We start from the raw sequence: 19,761 nt of genomic DNA on the forward strand, positions 1-19,761 counted from the left end.
CAACAGACTCTATGAAGATAACTTTGAAACTAAAGACACAGAATGTGACCTGAATAATTAGAAGTATGTGGATGAGACAATATTAAAAGATATAATTCTGTAAATCTATAAATGCAATACAATTCCTATCAGAGTTTTAATATTTTTTTTTGCTTGTTGACAACCCTGATAAACATAACTGTCAAAAATGTGGATGATTGTGTTTGGGGGAAAGTGTGAAAGGATGCAACCTGCCCTGCCAAATATTAAGACAACTATAAAGTCATAGTAATTAAGTGTTACAATGACAAGAGACAAAGACCAATAAAACAGAAGAGTGCTGCTCAAAGACAAACACAGGTGTTTACAACTTGATATGCAATGAAGGTAGGTGGTACACCTAAATGGGGGAAGAATGGATTGATTAGTGAATAGTGAAAAAAAAAACTAGCTCATGTCACTGGAGGAAGACCCAAAATAAACAAATAAATAAACCTTGCTCATTAAAAAATGAGGCAGAAAAAAAAGGAACTGGAAGTTTACATACACCAAATAGAAAGGTAGACTCTAGAGGGATTTAAGACCTAAATGTAAAAGGTAAAACTATTCAATAGGAAACGTAGCAGAATCCAGGAGGGACTTCTTAAACAGTTTCAAAAGCACAAGCCCTAGGGCAAAATATTTTACTAAAATAAAACTTAACTGTTTACCAGAGGACTCCATGGCTAAATTAGTAGAAATGACACATTATTTAGAATGTCTAAAAACTGATAAGGGAATAATATTTGGAATACAAAGACTTTTGCAAAGCATTAAAAAAAAAAATTGCAATCCCAACAGGAAAATGGAGAAAGGTACCAATGGGCAACCAAAAAGGTTCAAGCATTATGAAGAAAAGCTAAAAACTCATTTGAAATCATAAAACACAAATAAGACAAAATGAGTCTGTACCTCTTAGACTGATTTAAAAATATAAACAAAAACACTACAAAGCTGGATGGTGCCAATTGTTGGCAGACATGAAGATGAATCCATCTTCTTGCACTGGGTACAGTATTTCTGGAAATCATGTTAGAAGCATAATGCTTAAAGGCTTGCATACTCTATAAAGTGGCACTCCCACTGCTGAGTACACATCTCAAAGAAATTCTCACACAGTTCCTTTACAGGCTATGTAATTGAATTTGTGTTGATAAAGGAGTCCATTGTAGGAAAAGCAGATAATAAAACACAGCGAACACACACCACACAGAACTAGGCAACATTCAGAAGCTACTACCTATAATTAACATATAGATAGTAACCTGAATGGATCTTAAAATCACAAAAAAGTTTTTTTAACGTGTAAGCTGCATAAGATATTCATGCTATTAGTAATGATTTATGTCACCAGTGAAATAAGAAATCTGTATTTCTTCTAATTCTGTGCATTTCTAACATACCTCTAAACAAATCTCTGAAATGTTTAAGATCAGTATACTTCCTATAAACTTGAACCACAATAAACTTTAAAAGACCAATGTAAACAGGTGGTACTAAGCACAATTTTAAACTTCCAATAATCCTATACTGGATACTAACAGACAACAGGTTTCCACTACTGCATACCTAAATCCTAGATGGTCTTAAAAACAGATACGCCTGCAACGTTGATTGATTATAGAAAGATAAATAAGGACCATGGAAAAGGAGAACTTGTACCTTTCAATGTATCCTGTTGGTGTTTCTACCAGACCATCAAGTCTTTCTTGAAGGGCTGCAAGAATCTGAGGATTTTGCATCATCTGAACAGTTAGCTGACGTGCTTTAAAAAAAAAAAAGGGCATCGAAAGAAGGATTTTATGAAAATGTATTATGCTTTTTTAATAGGACAATCCAATCTCATGAAGTTTTCCTAACTGGCCCATAAATAGATGGTGTATCTAATGAGTAGAGACGGGCAGGGCAAGCTAAAGAGAATACACTCTAGGAAAACCCAATGTTCAGGAATAATTCAGATTCCTAATCTATCCCTAGTCAAGGCATTTCTCAAGGTCATTGCCACAACTACTATGAACAATATCCTTCCTCTTCCTGGTATCTTGTGTTTCACCCACCTTGCATTTTAGGAAGCTTAAAGCTTCATTCAGATGCCTATCTATGACTCTTGACAGTCCTTTGAATGCAGACAACACATATCAGAAAAACTGCAAATATATTGACAGTTTTAAGCCCAGGAGAAAGGTGAAGTGAGTGATCTGAACGTTTATGTTTGATGCTTGTGTAATGTATTTCTATGTGTATGAATAAAGTTAATAGTTGAGACAGTCAACAGTTGCAACTGAAGCCAAACAAAATGTGGTTATAAATGGCTTTTTAAAAACATAATCCAAATATACACTAGATTTTTACAAAACAAATTAGGCTACTAATCTTCTCTTCATCATCAATACAGTTATTACACAAAGTGCCATAAACTTAATTTTCCCAATTATGTTTTTGGAGGTCAATTTACTTCTGATAATAATTCAATTATTGGATGATGTACAGCCAGGATAACCAATATAGATTTTTAAATATCAATATTGGTCAATGAGGATACAGTTCTGTATCTGTTAACAAAATGTTACAAAATGAAAGCTGAAGCTATTAATACAAGTTCTGAAGTCTTTTCACAATTAACTTCCATCTGGCTTAAAAATGAAAAGCTAAGTCATCAGGTACCTTAATATTCTTGGCCCAGATCTACAGGACACACCCTAAGCAGTACAAGCCCCCACCACCACTCCTTTTAAAAAGTATCTGCTAAAATAAATTGTGAATATTACCTACATTTAATAAATGGCTTTTCTGCTTGAAGGAGTGGATTTTTAAGAAGACACACACTACATGTTCTCTACAAAATTAAACACTAAACATACTGTTATAAGCACCACATCACAACCTGTAACATTTTTAAATTCAGACAGAACTCATGGGCAGCTGTTTGACACAGGTACACCAAGTCGCTCCAACAGTGCAGGATGCAAACAATGACTTTTGAGTCACTGTATCTATACCTAACCTCTCCTTTCTCTCTCTCGAACAAATACACACACACACACACACACAAAGTTTCTAGAGGTATGGACCAGTAGATAAAATGGGACAATGAGAAGGGTCCAAAAAAACAGACTGGTACTTATAACTACCCTCTAGTAGACATGTGCCAGCAATCATTGGCTCCTGAAGTAATTTAAAGTAATACCTTTGATTTTTGTTTCTTCACCAGTTTCCTCTTCTTCTACTTCTTCAACATCATCCAAATCTTGATCAAGTTCAGACTGTTCTTTGCTATAATATCATAGTATCACACCAAGGTTCAAATGTACCAATTACCAAAAAAAATTACAGAAAAACTTAAAATTCATTTTCAAAATTAGTATCTCTTTCAAAGACATGAAATAGGAAATTCAAAAGGTAATTCCATTTTCTAACTTCAGATGTAAACAAGTACAAACTGGAAGTGTTTAAACTTTCATTAAAAGCATCTGGTCAAATGTGAAGTTTATACTTTTCAAGCTTTATGAAATTGGTTTTGTAGGTTTTTGGGGAATGTGATGTCAACAAGTATGTGCATTCAACCCAGTATCTACTGATTTTACTTTTTCTTTTTAGTAATAACATCCTCATTTTATGAGAGATGGCAACACACCAACCTAAAAGTCTACATTTCCTAGCCTACCTTCAGCTAGACTATTTTGGCAGCAAGATAGAAAAACAGAAGTGCTGTATTTCTTTGAGGAAGTATCCTTAACAGGAAAGCAGACAGCTGGGAAGCCTTTATCTTAATCCCTTCTCCCCCTCCCACTTAGAATATTAATGTGGTGGCTCGAGCTCCAGCAGCCACACTGGACTAGGAGGCATCCTAGGGAATGAAAGCCACCAGCTAAAGAAAAAGGAGTAAGGAAAAACAGAAGAATCCTGGATCCCTTATGGCTGTGGAGCAACTATACCAGCCTATACTATCTTTGGACTTTCCTTTTCTTTACTTCATAGTGGAGGTTAAGAAAGAATAAAGTGAAGACTTCAGAGTCTAGCTCTTGTTTAGAACAAAGCCAAGATGGCAGCACCATTCAAAGAGAAAGTTAAAAAGCAGTTAGATAGCATCCTTCTCATTTCATCTTAAAAAAAAAAAAAAATCACCAAAAATCAAATTTTTGAAAATGAGATTACATCTAGCATTACAAAGGAAAATAAGGATTCCAAAGTCAATATAAAAGGTCATAGTACAATTCCTGTGTGAATTTTTTTTTTTTAACATTTGGATTAGAAATACAGTTGCTTTTGTGTTTAAACAGCATTTGAAAAATTAATTTTCCATAGGGACAAATGATGACTTAATTTTCATACAACTACAGAAAAAAATCAACAGTACTCTGCCAGCATAATTTAAGTTCCTGTCAACTGAGGGAAAGAATTCAGTCTTCAGAAATGATACATATTATTTCTGAAAGCTTTTTTTTCTTTTTTGAGACAGAGTCTCGCTCCACCCAGGCTGGATGGAGCGCAGTGGCACAATCTCGGCTCACCGCAACCTCTGTCCTCCAAGCTCAAGCAATTCTTGCGCCTCAACTTCCTGAATAGCTGGGACTACAGGAGTGCGCCACTGCACATGGCTAATTTTTGTATTTTTAGTAGAGACACGGTTACACCACGTTGGCTGGGCTGGCCTCAGGTGATCCTCCCACGTCGACCTTCCAAAATCCTGGGATTACAGGCATGAGCTACCACGCCCAGCCTATTTCTGGAAGAACTCTGATTTAGTATAAACTTTAAGTGTTTCATAAGTATACACACTTAAGGGCCACTGGTTACAGATAATTGGAGCAACTCCTCCTCTAGTGTCTTTAATCATTTATTGAACATCTATATGCAAAAGCTTTAAAACAGCTGTCCACAAACTATGTCTATGTGGCCAAACCCAGCCCACCCTACTATTGTAGATAAAATTTTATTGGAACACAGATGTACTACATGTATGTATTATCTGCTTTCACACTACATCAGCAGAGTTGAGTACAGTCATCCCTCAGATTCTATGGTAGACTGGTTCCAGGAAACTTCCCTACCAAAATCCTGGGATGTTCAAGTCCCTTATATAAAATGGCACAGTAACTGCAACTAACCTATGCACATCCTCCTGCATACTTTAAATCACCTCTAGATTACTTGTAATAATACTACATACAATGTAAACATTATGTAAATAGTTGTATTATGCTGGGCCAAAGTGGCTCATGCCTACAATCCCAGCATTCTGGGAGCCAAAGCAAGAGGATCACTGGAGGCCAGGAGTTCAAGACCAGCCTGAACAACACAGTGAGAATTCTCTATTAAAAACAAAACAAACAATAGTTGTTATGTTCTACTGTTTATTTGCATTTATTATTGTGCTATTATATTTTGTTTTTTACCCTAATATTTTCTATCTGCAGTTGGTTGAATTCATAGATGCAAACTGAAACCACAGACACAGAGGGTCAACTGCAGTTAAGAGAATCATGTGGCCCAAAATGCTGAAAATGTTTACCACCAACTCTTTTACAGAGGAAGGTTTACTGACTCTGGTTTTCAAGAACAAGAATCCCTTCTGACTTCCACCCTCCCAGGACTAACAAGCATCCAAAATTAAATAATAAGGAAGAGGGAAATCAAGCTATCACAACCAATTTGCTCTTTTTAAAGTTTAAAATGAGAATTTCAAAGTTAAGATGGCAGATACCACAAACTCATCTGATCTTAATCCCTAAAATCTACACTAAAATTATGATAAAGGGTTTTTTTGTTTTGTTTTGTTAACAGACTAACACTGAAATCAAAGAAACAAGGGCAGCAACATTTTGGAAGCTGGAAACTAGACAGGTGATAATTTCATTGAGAGAACTGAAATCTAAGATTAGCAGTGGGGAAAGCTGAGAAGCAACCCAATCACAGTCTTCAAAAGGATAAGAACTGGTGGTACCAGGTACATTTCTAGAACTAGGGCAAGGGGTGGGGCAGGAGAGAAGGTGGCTAAAACAAGAAAGTAAAAACTGATAAGCAGTTAAATCATTACATCTTCTCTTCTACACTAGCAGACATATTCAGTTTCCTCTCGGAAAGGGTAAAATTCAGAACTTGGACTGGAAGACAACAGACGCAGTTAACAGTATCAAAGATATAGGACTATGTACACATTAGAATGCTAAATGTAGAGCCTCCTCTACATTTAGAGAAACACCAGAGGCCAGATCTTTACCCAGACACTGTTCAATGATTAATCTGACTAGCCCAGAGGGAAAAAAAAAAAAAAAAAAAAAAACCATTCTAACACTGGGGTTTCTAACAAATGCCCACTCTGGTGACCCTACACTGAAATCCCAAATTAACGAGCCTCCCCCTTCAACACTCAAATTTTCCAATCAATTTTCTTTTTTAATCATCTCTGACTTGTCCCTGCACCCCACCCAACCCAATCTTAATGAGCAGCCAACCAAGTATTGATTTATATTTTAGGAAAGCGTCTTAGATTGAGACCAAATGAGGGAAAGAAAATGTAAGAGCAAATGGACTATAAAGATGGAAGAAATATCCAGACAAACGAGATTATCATCAGTGAAACAAGGACAGGATGCTATTTTAAAAAACAAAACAACAACAACAAAAAAAAAAACAGGAAGAATAAAGCAGGTCTTGGAAACTAAAACAACAGAAATCTTAAAACTCAACAAGAGCTGAAAGTCTTCAGTTCTGCCCAGAAAGAAGAGCAAAGAGACAAAGACGGAAAATAGGACAAAAGATCATGAGAAGACCAATCCAACACACAACACCTAATAGTAGCTCCAGAAAGAGAAAAAATAAATGAAGCAATCACAAAGTTAAATCAAGAATATCCCTGAAACTAAAAGCCCCTGAATTGCTGCACTGAAAGGGTCCACCACTGAACATGTAATGTTAAAAGAAAAAAAAAATAATGTGAAAATTTCAGAACTCTGAAGCCATAGTAGCTTCCAGAAAGAAATGTATATAAACTGTAACTGTATCTATTTCTTAATTATCATACACAAATAGTTAATTACAATGACTCTGAACTTCAACACAGCAACACTGGAAGCAAGGTGACAATGGAGCAATGCCTTCAAAATTCTGAAGAAAAATGATTCCCATCTTACTATCCTACACCCAAACTATCCGGCATAAAGGTAGAATGGTCATTTTGTGTCATGACATGTCTTAAAATAATTTACCTCCCTTGTACTATTCCAAGAAGGTACTAACACACCAAGAAAGCAATGGGAGATATGGCAAACAACAAACCTAAGAGGAGAAACAAGGTGAAAACTCAGTAGATAAAATGACAGCTATGTCACCAAGGTTAAGCAATCCAAATTAGAAGTGTGACACAGGAGACGGTCATTTTGAGAACTACTATCACTAAAAATGCTGTTTCCACTCTTCTGGTTTGTTTAATGCTGAAGACAGAATGCATAAGAATGGCCCAAATTCTTATTTGTACTTCTATGTGTTGATCTTGTACTGAAGTTTCCAGCCCTCCCACTATCATTTGCTGATGCCTACAACAGCTATGGAAAATCATTTAGCAACCCCTCACTCCCAAGTGCTCTATTTTAACACGGGCTACTGTAAAATTACACACAACAAATCCTGTGCACCTCATCCCATTCTTCCTGACCCTGTTTCTGTAAAACATCCATCCACATTAGAATTCTGCCACATGCCAAACTGATTAAACCTATGTTTCCCAGGACACATGACCTTGCCCAATACTTCTCCATAAGTCTTTATAAAGCCTCAGAAAACTTGAGGCCAGACTATGACTCAGATAGTCTTTTTTCCTTGTTATCCTATCTTAGAGCCTTCAATTAACAGTGGCAAAGTGGCAATGTTGCTTTACACAGCTAATTTGGTGATCACTATTCAGATTTTCAAAATTAAACACTGGTTGAGAATTTATAGGTAGTAAAGCTATAAAGGAAAGCAAAGAAAGGAATTAGCAAAAGCCTGGATAGCACTTATATGTCTGCAAGGGAAAGGTGCAAATGAGAAGGGGCACACAAGGCTTCTGATAGTAATGTTCTATTTTTAACTTGTCTTAATATTCCTTAAGCTCTACATATAAATACATTTTATACATATTTTGGGTGTTTGGTACATTACAATGCAAGCAGTAAAATCTTTGGGAAATATATACAATAAAAATGAATTCTGCAAGTATTTATAATCCATTATCATGCTCTGCACTTTCTTAAAAACAGTGACAAATGGTTCAGTATATATGATGGTTTTGAATATATGATCATAAATATACTAATGATCATATATTCTATATTTTATCTTGAATACACTGCACTACCCTTCTGTAAAAGTAGGTAGTAAGCATTAGTAACTACATTTTCATAATATATAATTCATGCTACTTGCTGTTAATAACAGAGTACAAAGCGATGCCAAATCTCGGAAAAAGAACCAACTTTCTGCCACTTACTTGTCAATGTCTGCCATGTTGTAAGAACTCCAAATATCTATGGAGAGAAACATCAACGTTAAAAAAGAGTATATGATTTATTTAAAAAAAAAAAAAAGAAAAAGAAACCAAAACCCTTTAAATCAATACCATGCTGAAAACTATCCCAAGAAATGTCTATTTCCTTTAAAATACCATCAGTGTTAAGAAGAAAAACTCACGGAACATGCAAATTCTTCCTTACTAGTACCAAAAGTAATTTTTCAAGGGATATTATTTAAAACAAGAAAAGTTACCACTAAGCTTTTAGAATCTGTTGTATACAGACTATGATAATAGCACCATTGGTTAAAAAAAAAACAACTAACATTTGCTAGACTCATAGGAAAAGAACAGTACAAAGGATCTTCATTCAAATTCTTTCAACAACCAAGAAAGGTCAATTTCTGCTTAAATTTTTAGACTACTTAGCATCTTAAACAAATCCATTTTGTATTTAGCAATATTCATTTTTATGTAATTCATGTTTAAGAAAACCAAAACCTGACAGCTACTGTACTCACTATGCCCCCTAGATCTCTTTTTAAAGAAGATTTAATCCTTGGATCAAATAGCCATTTAGACTATTTCAAAAGCTGTGGGTCCCAATCTTAATGTCAGGTAAGCCTTCCCTATCTCTTCAAATGTACATGTACCTCATGTTAGATAACTGATAACCACCAACCTCCAGCTTCCCCTAGATATGCTGGGGACATTGTCAAGACTTGTGGTTACCAGACCTGAGTAAGTTTACTGTTAAGACTGACCAGAGGGCATCCTAAGTTCCTTCTCACTAAAAGATTAGTATGAACCTGGAGAATACTGCTTTTAGAAAAATCTTAAAAGTAGATGTGCTATATTCAGGCAGCAAACAATGGTAGAATGCCACAGGTAATCTACAAATTACAAAAAAAACTAAACCAAGTTTTGATAGAATCCACATTAAAATCAAGTTTATCTTCTTAGCCAGGCACAGTGGCACGAGCCTGTAGTCCCAGCAGCCCAAGAGGCAAGATCATTTGAGCACAGGAGTTCAAGGCCTGCCTGGGAAACACAGCAAGACCCTATCTCTAAAAAAGTGATAATAAATAAATAGAATCAAGCTATCTGGTAAAAAAAAATCTTAGTACATATTTAATCCACAAAATCCTGCATGTGTTTACTTTCACAGCAACATATTATGCCTATGAACAAAGAGTTGCAAATGGAAAAGATCCTGATTTTAGCAGTTAAGTGCTAATATTTGGGGGAAACAGTATTACTGACCTAGTACTTATCCTTTAGAGTAATTATAAAGAAAATTTTTCTTCCTAATGTATTTAACTTTGTAAATATTTTGTATTTGTTGTAAATAATTCCTAATAGTACTGATGAATTTTTCTAGTGATGCTGGGTAATGATTCAGCATTTACAAAGTGTTTAGCAATTATGAATAGTAATCAAAAATAAGAAAAACATTGAATCTCTGACATCAAAGAAATGCAAGTAGGATTCCAGTTTGTCTATCACATCATCAATAATTTCCTTTTAATACCAAGAAACTTGTGGTGCACATGCATCCTTATTTCTGGCTATTGTTCTTTCTGGAGAGCAATCTGACAATAGGAATATCAAAAGTCTTGAACATGTCCATCTCAGCCAGGCACCGTGGCTCACACCTGCAACCCCAGCACTTTGGGAGACCAAGGTAGAAGGACCGCTTGAGGACAGGAGTTCAAGCCAAGCCTTGGCAACACAATGAGACGCTGTCTCTTAAAAAATAAAAATTAAAACAAAATACGTCCATCTCCAGATTATTCACTTATGAGATCTACCATGAAAAAATTACAACGAATCTAATGCCTTTGCTTTCCATGTTCACCTAGAAGGTTCTTCCACAGCTCTGAACAAGTCTTGCACATCCTTTGGCTCTCAGTTCAAAGTTTCACTCCCCAGAGATGCTTTCTCCAACCTGCAGATTCTGGTTAAGTAAGATTTCTTGGTTGTACACACACTCCTGTAAAGCTTTCTTTCCACCATAAGATGTCTCAGTTTGTAATTATAAATTAGGGTGACCTATGGTCTGTCTCTCCCAACTGACAAGATTCATGATTACAAGAATTAAATCTGATCTTGCCAATCACAGTGTTGTCTTCTTTGGGGTAGCACACAAAGCTTATTATAAACCTAGTACTATAATGGAATGTGCATAAATGGAATGCTTTGCAGTCACAAATGAAACGTATCTGAGTTGATATGAAGGAACACCAAAGCAAGGTAGAGAATGTATGCCAAAATCCCATTTGGATATGGGGGAAAAAAAAATACATATATATATATATATAAATATATAAAATCTCCACTCATATATGCACATGCTTTAATATAAATAAAACCTTTTTAAAAACATACACCAAAAACCCAACCAGAGTAACCTAACGAGAAAGAAGGGACTGGGGGTAATGAGAACTAATTTCCCATTCACTATTACGGTCATGTGTGGATTATATGTTCTGAGAAATGTGTCTTTAAGTGATTTTATTGTTGTTCAAACATCAGAGTATACTTACACAAACCGAGATGGTATAGCCTACTACACACCTAGGCTATGATACAGACTATTGCTCCCAGGCTACAAACCTATACAGCATGTGACTGTACTGAACACAGTAGGCAATTTTAATGTAATGGCTAAGTATTTATGTGGTGCATGACTGCATTTGGTTTTCCAATACACAGATTTATATAATAATTTCCAATACACAAATGTATTCTGAAATTTTCTGGGTTTAATATATAGTGTCTAGTAAACCCAGCAATTGTCAAAAATAGAAACAAAACCCAAAACTTCCAAATTTAATTCTTATAACATTTTAATGTGCTCACAGAAGAATAGCTACACTGTTAACCTCAATGTCCATTTGCAGCATTATATTTATAGTTTAAATTCTTAAAATGAAACTTTATCTTTAGTAAAGAGGATCCAAGACAGAACATTTAAAGAACATTAACAGGAGGCATTTACTCCTCCAGAGAAGGCTGCTCTAACCTGCCCATTCTGGCTACATTGTATTTCTTGGTTGTAAGATAGACCTAATTTTCTACTCAGTTGTAGTCAGATCATTTGGGCTGACATCAACTTCGTAGCAATCCACAAACTAAGGCAAACAACTTCTGGCTCTATTTCATCACCTATATAAAGTAGAAAAATATCTGAGGGAGTAGGACCCAAAAATCTGCAGTCTAAACAAAAAACTCAGCTTCTGAGAGGTGGTTCTCAGGTAGACCACACTGACAAACACAAGTTTAGGTTAATACCTGTGTTAATTTTTTTCTATAGTTGACATTAAATAAAATCAGTGAGAATTTTAGTTGTTAGACATTAAATTGCATTCCAAGATCTCTGTGAAAAACTTTCATTCCTGAAAGCAACAAACTAGATTATGCAGATCAATTCTACCAATGAAAAATACGGCTGGACGCAGTGGCTCATACCTGTAATCCTAGCACTTTGAAAGGCCAAGGCAGGCAAATTGCCTGAGCTTAGGAGTTCAAGACCAGCCTGGGCAACATGGTGAAACCCAGTCTCTACTAAAACACAAAAAATTAGCCAGGCATGATTGCGCACACCTGTAGTCCCAGCTACCTGGGAGGCTGAGGCAGGAGAATTGCTTGAACCCAGGAGGAGGAGGCTTCAGTGAGCCGAGATCACACCACTGCACCCCAGCCTGGGTGAGAGCGAGACCCTGTCTCAAATAAAAAAAAAAAAGAAAGAAAGAAAGAAAGAAAAATAATTAAAAGTGGAGACTTTTTTTAACAAAAACATTTTGTTAAAAATCTTAAAAGCACCGAAATACTAACAGGATAGTAAGGAATTACCAGTCCAAAACTGAAGGCAAAACAGGAAGCAGAAGGAAAGCACTTGCACACTAAGGTCAACTGCCAATTATCAGCAATGTGAACTTTGGTTTTAACCAAAGTTAAAATTCTGGGCCTGTCCAAGATGGGTATCTTTATGGCAACTCTCCCAAATTAAGCAGGAACCCCAAAATGCTATATCCTCAAGAATAAATTCATTCTAATGGACAAACAGCGCCAATTTACCTCATCTGTATTGCCCTCCAAACCCCAACCTATGTACTTAAAATGACCTGTCCCTGGTATATTTAGACACCTGCACATCCAAATATAAATGAAAGCTTCCTTCTAGACCTTAAAAAATTCATACAAGTAATTTTCACAGCCAACAGGAGAAACAAAATAAAACAGAAATCAATCCTACACAAAGACTTAAATACTGTCATACAGACTACAAACAAATATATACCTATAGGCATAAGCCTGGCTGTCTTTGATCTAAGTTTGAAAATACACTGTCTGCAAGGAAGTCATCTATTAAAGGTGATATAACAAATTTGTAAAACTAGAACTTCCAGAAATAAAAATAACTGGAATCAAACTAAATGGGCTGGCTTAAGAGTAAGATAAACAGCTGAAGAATTAAGTGACCTGAAATGAAGCTTAGAAGAAAACTTTCAAAATATGGTAGAGCCACAGAATCTGAAGGACTGAAAATACTGAAAAGAAAAGACAATTTAGGATCCAAAAAAGCCTAATAAAGACTTCATACAAGTTCCAAGAGCAGGAGGATGGAATATTTGAAGACGTTAATATGCAAAAATTTTCCATTTCCTTAAGTGATGAAAGACACTAATCCACAGATTCAGGTAGCCCTACAAATCAAAACCATAAAACATATATATATATATGGGTTCTTTATTTAGCTCAGGATATATCAGTAAAAAGGCAAGATAGCAAAAACAAATTCATCTCAAAAGCACACACAGAAAAGGTAGATTAACTTCAAAGCCACAAAAAGACTTGACAGCTGTCTTCTCTTCAATAAGACACCAAAAGACAACAGAATCCTCTATATGTTGAAAATAACTAAGGCTCTTAGAATACTATCCCCAACCAAAACATCTTTTAAGAACGAAGGTGAGGCCGTGTGCAGTAGCTCACATCTATAGTCTCAGAACTTTGGAAGGCTGGGTCAGGAGGATCGCTTGAGGCCAGGAGTTCAAGGCCAGCCTGGGCAATATAGAACATCTCTACAAAAAATTAAAATGCCTGTTGTAGTCCTAGCTACTTGGAAGACTGAGGCAGGAAGATCACTTGAACTCAGGAGTTTGAGGTTACAGTGAGCTATGATCATGCCGCTGCACTTCAACATATCTCCTTTAAAAAAAAAGTAAAAGACAGTTTCAGAATAAAACACTAACCAACGTAGCATGTATTGTCAGGAAAAAACAGACTTCAAGGAAAAACATTAAGAGATAAAAAGGTCACTTTATAATAAAAGGTTCATACATATATGGTGTACATAAGATCTCAAAAGACATAACTGACCCTAAAAACATGCTTGAAGGCATTTTTTCTTTTTTTCTTTTTTTTTTTTTTGGAGACAAGGCCTTGCTCTGTTGCCTAGGCGTGATACAGCTCACTGCAGCCTTGACCTCACAGGCTCAAGTGATCCTCTCACTCTCTCACCTCAGCCTCCTGAGTAGCTGGGACTACAGGTATGCATGCACCACCACACTCAGCTAATTTTTAAAAATTTTTTTTGTAAAGACAGAGTGTCTCACTATGTTGCCTAGACTGGTCTGGAAATCCTGTACTCCCGCCTTGGCCTCCCAAAGTGCTGTGATTACAGGTGTGAGCCACCACGCCTGGCCTCCCGAAAGCAAATCTTCCTTCCTAAACTGAACCAAAAACAAAGAAAATCTTCCACCGAAGTGGGGAGGCAACTGACTGAACTAGATACATAGAGCTGACATAAGGCTAAGAAACCATTACCCAACTGCAGTCACATAACATTTTAGTCCACCCAGGACTGCATATACAACGGTGGTCCCATAAGATTATAATGGAGCTGATTCATATAAAAGTATGGCACTTACAATTATGTACAGTACATAATACTTGATAAGGGCAATAAATGACTTATTGGTTTATGTATTTACTATGCTTTTGGTGGTTAGAGTACACTCTAACTTATTTTTTAAAAAGTTAAAACTGCCTATGGTATTCAACACAGCAACATGCTACACAGGTTTGCAGCCTAGGAACAACAAACAGGCTATACCATATAGCCTAGGTGTGTAGTAGGCTGTACCATCTAGGTTTGTGTAAATACATTCTATGACATTCATAAAAGGATGAAACGGCCTAATGATGCATTTCTCCAGAACATATCCCCATTATTAACCATGCATGACTGTATATGTAAACAAATTCTATGTTAGAAGACTTAATGACCATAACTGCTATACAGCTTTTCCCTAGAGCACAGCGAGATACAAGGTGGAGTGCTTTTGAATTCCATGCTGCTATGGTTTGAGTATCTGTCCCCTCTAAAACTCATATTGAAATTTAATCCCCTATGTGGCAGCACTGAGAGGTGGGGTCTTTAAGAAGTGATTGGATCATGAGGGTTCCACCCTCACAAATGAATTAATCCATTAGTGGATTAACGTATTTCTTTATAAATTACAGTTTCCCACCAGGGGAACTGGAGATCCGAGCTACCCAGTTAGCACACTCAGCCCCCTCCCCATGTGATAACCCTGCACTGCCTTGGGAACCTTCAGAGTCCCCACAAGTAAGGTGCTCACCACATGGGGCCCCTCGATCTTGGATTTCTCAGCCTCTATAACTTCAAGAAATAAATTCTTTATTCATGCTGATTTACAGTAGAACAGTGTAAGTCAACACTCTTTCAAAACCAGGACAAAAATTATCTCATCATAAGTTATCATTGCTCACGTACATAACCATGGACGGGTTATTTAACCACTCCATACCTATTTCCTTGTTAAAATGTTGATGCTACCTATCTCTAAGTGCATTAAATGAGCTAATAATACACACAGAATTTAAAACAATGCCTGAATAATCAATCAGTAAGTGTTGCCTACCACATTATTTACCCCTGTTATGCCCTTCTGTACCCTCTTCAGGAAGTAATTCCAAGACCAAAATTATAACTCTAGACAGGTGTGGTGGCTCACACCTGTAAACTCAGCACTTTGGGAGGCCAAGACAAGATCACTTGACTTGAAGCATTTAAGACCAGTCAGGGCAACACAGCAAAAGCCTGTCTCCACAAGGAAAAAATACATATAACCCTGTTTCCCAATAAAAATCAAAATGTACAAAACTTCTGAATAAGTAAAAATGTATACAAATATGCAGGAAGTAAAAGGCAGAGTTGGTAACCAAAGGTATAGAAGCCAATTTCTATGGCAAGCCCAGTAATGTACTCTGATGTTCTGCAGTCATTGAGCTAAACAACTTACATATGGATAGGTGTAAAGTAACAAGTCTCCTTCTAACCCCTATACTGCCCAAAAACTTATTTAGATGAAACCAGTTTGAAACGGAATTTAAAATCATCAATTATAACAGGTTCCTTCGTGCAAACGTTGTATTACCCTATGCCCCCTTTACCTTTTTCTTCCTTCACAGCTCTCACCACAATTTGACATTTCACATCTAAGCAACCAATTTGCCTCTTTTGCTCATGAGATATATGTCCATACAGGTGCCAGATAGTTACCCAAAGAATAAACTGAGAACACAAGTAATTACAGGTTTGATTAAACTTGAAGATCTGAATACATTGATCATTAATATTTTGATACTGATGAGGTTTCATTCTAATCCTTCGTTTCAAATTTACAACCAAGAAGTAAACAAATAAAATACTGTATTTTGACATCTTCAGACCTTTTAAGTCCAACAGATACTGCTTCTGTAGCCCCTTCTACAAAAAGACCCTTAGTTTTTAACATATTTTCAGCAACTTAGAATCAACTCAGTTACCAGGAGCCAACAGGAGCAAGCTGAATAAAAAGAGATGGCACTTTGGATTACATTCGTCATGGTACAGGTATTCTTTTCAAAAATCTCATTAAAGGCCAAGTGCAGTAATTTACCATATTCGGTATTAGCTTTATAATTCTGCAAATCAATGGGCCTAATATGAAAATAGGTACTTTCTAGCAGATAAAATTTAGAAAAATATTCAAATCGGTATACTGAAAACTTTTAAATTTCTATTAATTAACACAATGTTGACTTGGAAGGAGAATCTATGAGTCAGGTTTTATGATAGAAGATGTCCAAGTCCACCTACTAGGGTTTAGTTCCACATATTCTCCAAAGGATAGTATTCTTAGAACTAAACTATAGATTTAGGCCATTTATTTAAACTTGGGCAATTCGAACAAGCTTGAAACACCAGAGTGCCTTGAAAATAACTGTAAATGTCATTTATTTCCCTTTGATTTTTAAATGGTAACCCATACGTAAAAGGTTTTTCCCTTATTCAATCACAGGTCATGTGTATTACTTCCAAAGTAAATATTAATTTAAGTGAGTTAATTCCATTAACTCGAAAGTGAGTATTAATTTAAGCTGACCAAAAAAAGAGGACCCAGATACCCGTTTCCAAAGATGTTTTGAATCCACCTATTTTCAAAAGGCCAAATTTCATTTTACAGCTCTTCTGAAACCAGGGAAGCAGTGTAAATTTTTAATTGCAGCAGTGAGATACCTTAAAATGTTAGCAGTGATATTTTTAAAATGTAGTTGTTTCAGAACTTATCAGTGACCGTCTAAAATAGGGGCTCGTTGAGGACATCCTGTGCCTGGTTCATCCTTTTTGTACTCTCAAAGTCTAGCCTTCCAAGATAGGACCTCAGTTCCAGCCTCCCTACACTGCCATCCCCGAGATCTTTAGGGGAGTGGGGTTCATTGACAAGGTTGCAGGCTACAAACTTGGCTAAGTTTATACTAACACCTCATTCCATCCTACCTCCCATCTTAAAAAGGAAACAGTTTAAGTATCTTATTCTAGTGATTTCAATAAACGAACTAATTTATAAAAAAGCCAAGAACAATTAAAGTCACAAAGGGCCAAACTTACTTTCATCTAAGAACCGTTTGCAGGGGTGGTCCGATCTTTTGGCTTCCCTGTGCCACATTAGAACTGTCTTGGGCCACACGTAAAATACATTAACTAGTTGATGAGCTTTTTCAAAATAATAATAAAGCTTATGAATTTGTGTTGGGCCACATTTAAAGCCGTCCTGGGCCGCGGGTTGGACAAGCTTGGTTTAGGGGTTTAGATCGATTAGGGTCAATACTCCCCAAATAAAAAATCCTGATCAAGACACCCATCTAACTGTACCTGGGAAACACAACAACAACCTTTTGCTAATAACAGTTAACATAAGCGCTATATACTCGTTAACTTTTTAAAATACTAGCAGTGGAGGCCCTTCCTCACCATCAGCTAACATCCACAATCTTCGGTACCAATAAAAAGATTAAGACCAAAGAGAAGCAGGGAAGAGTTTGAAACCCAGGGACAGGGCTTACTAGCTTACTCTCCCTTTTCACGTTCCACCGTCTCTACAACTTTCAAAGTAAGGATAGCCCGAGGGCAAGGGTCTCCAATCAGGCCCAGCCGGTGGCCACGAAGCCCATTACCACGTGTGGAGGGACGCAGCCGGGGGGTTTCCCCTCCCCGCGCGGCCGCCCCCAATGGGCGGAGAGCCCGGGAGCGTCGCAGTCTCCCCCGCCCCCTCCCCGCCTCGGGGCCTCGTCCCTCCACAGCCCCTCCCTCCCGTCGGAATTCGCAGCCTCCGCCGTTCTTTCATCTCCCAGCGGCCTCCCTCCTGGTATTATTTTTGAGGGAAAAGCAGGGGGGTGTCGAAAAGGCGGCCGGCTCTGCACTCGGCCCGGCCCGTACGCCGGGGGCCTCCCGGTCCCCGCGGCGCAGTCGACTCTCAGGGCACCCGGGCGTCACCGCGGCCTCGCTCCGGTCCACGCGGAGAAGACGGTGGAGCTCAGAGAACCTCACGCCGCCAGGCCGCGCCAACCCCTACGTCGCCTCAGCCGTCCCAGATAAAAGCGCTGGTCGGCCCTAGGGCCCCTCTCAGACTCCGGGGTCCAGACTCCGCGGTCCTGTCCGACCTCACAGGACGACCCCGCAGGCCCTGGGCGGCCAGCGGCCCCGACTCCCCGCTCCCAGTCCCTCTATCCCTCCGGCCCTCCCATCTGCGCAGGCCGCCCAGCGAAAACTACGTTCCCCCTTCCCTTCCAGGCCCCCATCCGTTACCGGCGGCTAGTATGGGGAGCCAGGCGGCCGGAGCTGCGCAGGCAGTGACTCAGGGCGGCAGCGGCGGCGGGAGGAGCAGGAGGCGGCGCCGCGAGCAGATGGCGCTAAAAAAGACCCAAGAGCCCGCCGCTCGCGCTCATATACAATTAGCGTCAGCACGTAGGGCCCTCTCGCCGCCCTCCCCCCGGCCTTGTAGTCTCCCAGCAACGCGAGCGAGAGGCGGGTCCAGGCCGGGTTGCCTAGCAACTGAACCGTCCTTCTTCCCCGGCGACCTCCATACCGCAGCGGAGGACTCCTGCAGACCCTAGGACTCCTGCAGCCCCGAGGCCCAGCGCCGCGCTTGGGCTCCTCTGGTTCCCGCCGGTGTCTAACCTTCTCTGTTGAGCACCCCACCATCTCTTTTCTCCCCGCTGAGCCGGAAAGGAAATCTCAACCCCATCAGTTGTGGGTAAGGCCTGGCCCGCGTGCCCGGCGCCCGGCCCGCTCCGCCCCCTTCGGCGTTGTGCTGGGAATGCTGAGGGCGGGCGCTAGTCGCCTGGTCCCTCTCTCGCCGCAGCCTAGACGGCGGGCGCTCCCTGTCAGGGCCTAATTCCTGCAACTCGCCGGCCCCCGGTAACTATTTTCCCTCCCCGCCTAAGAAAAAGTTTTTTCCTCTAGACCACTTTGGCGGCCTCTTCTGCCTGTTTTGCTTCGAACTATGCCAGCGGGTCTCCGTGCCTTTAGGGGGTGCTCGTCATCCTTAGCTCCCCATCCCCCCGCCACATACTTGTACCTGATGTACAGTCCCTTCAGTTCTTTTGACGGATGAAAATGGCATATTTGTGCATTCTCTGGATGCGTTGTAATGAGGACATTCAGTATGTCTGTTGTTTCATCTTTCTGAAAAAGTAAATCGCATTAAATCCTCAGACTTGTAAAACCTCGTAACTAATTTTCAAGTGATGATGAATTGACTAACATTAACTCAAAAAGTTGTTCTCAGAATATGGTCTGAGGGTCCCCAGACCCTTTCAAGAGGAAGGTCAAAACTATTTCCATATTAATGTCAAGACTGTCTTTTGCATTCTCATTCTCTCACAAGTGTACAGTGGGG

General features: G+C 38.7%; 1 protein-coding gene across 2 annotated transcripts in view; it reads right to left on the reverse strand.

Annotated features, from left to right (window-relative positions):
* Nucleotides 1-19,158, reverse strand: part of NAP1L1 (nucleosome assembly protein 1-like 1) — a 39,065-nt gene extending 19,907 nt beyond the window's left edge. The window contains exons 1-4 of one of the 2 annotated variants that reach the window (XM_011981375.1): nt 19,041-19,158; nt 8,486-8,522; nt 3,206-3,291; nt 1,681-1,783 (exon numbers count right to left, since the gene is read on the reverse strand). In XM_011981375.1, the coding sequence (XP_011836765.1) occupies nt 1,681-1,783; nt 3,206-3,291; nt 8,486-8,522; nt 19,041-19,107 (293 nt within the window). In that variant the 5' untranslated portion in view covers nt 19,108-19,158. Of the gene's footprint in view, nt 1-1,680; nt 1,784-3,205; nt 3,292-8,485; nt 8,523-18,668 lie in introns of both variants that reach the window. The other variant, XM_011981376.1, reaches the window with a different exon arrangement.
* Nucleotides 19,159-19,761: the final 603 nt, after the last annotated feature.

The sequence above is a fragment of the Mandrillus leucophaeus genome, unplaced genomic scaffold, assembly GCF_000951045.1.
Source record: "Mandrillus leucophaeus isolate KB7577 unplaced genomic scaffold, Mleu.le_1.0 Scaffold225, whole genome shotgun sequence".
Lineage (NCBI taxonomy): Eukaryota > Metazoa > Chordata > Mammalia > Primates > Cercopithecidae > Mandrillus > Mandrillus leucophaeus.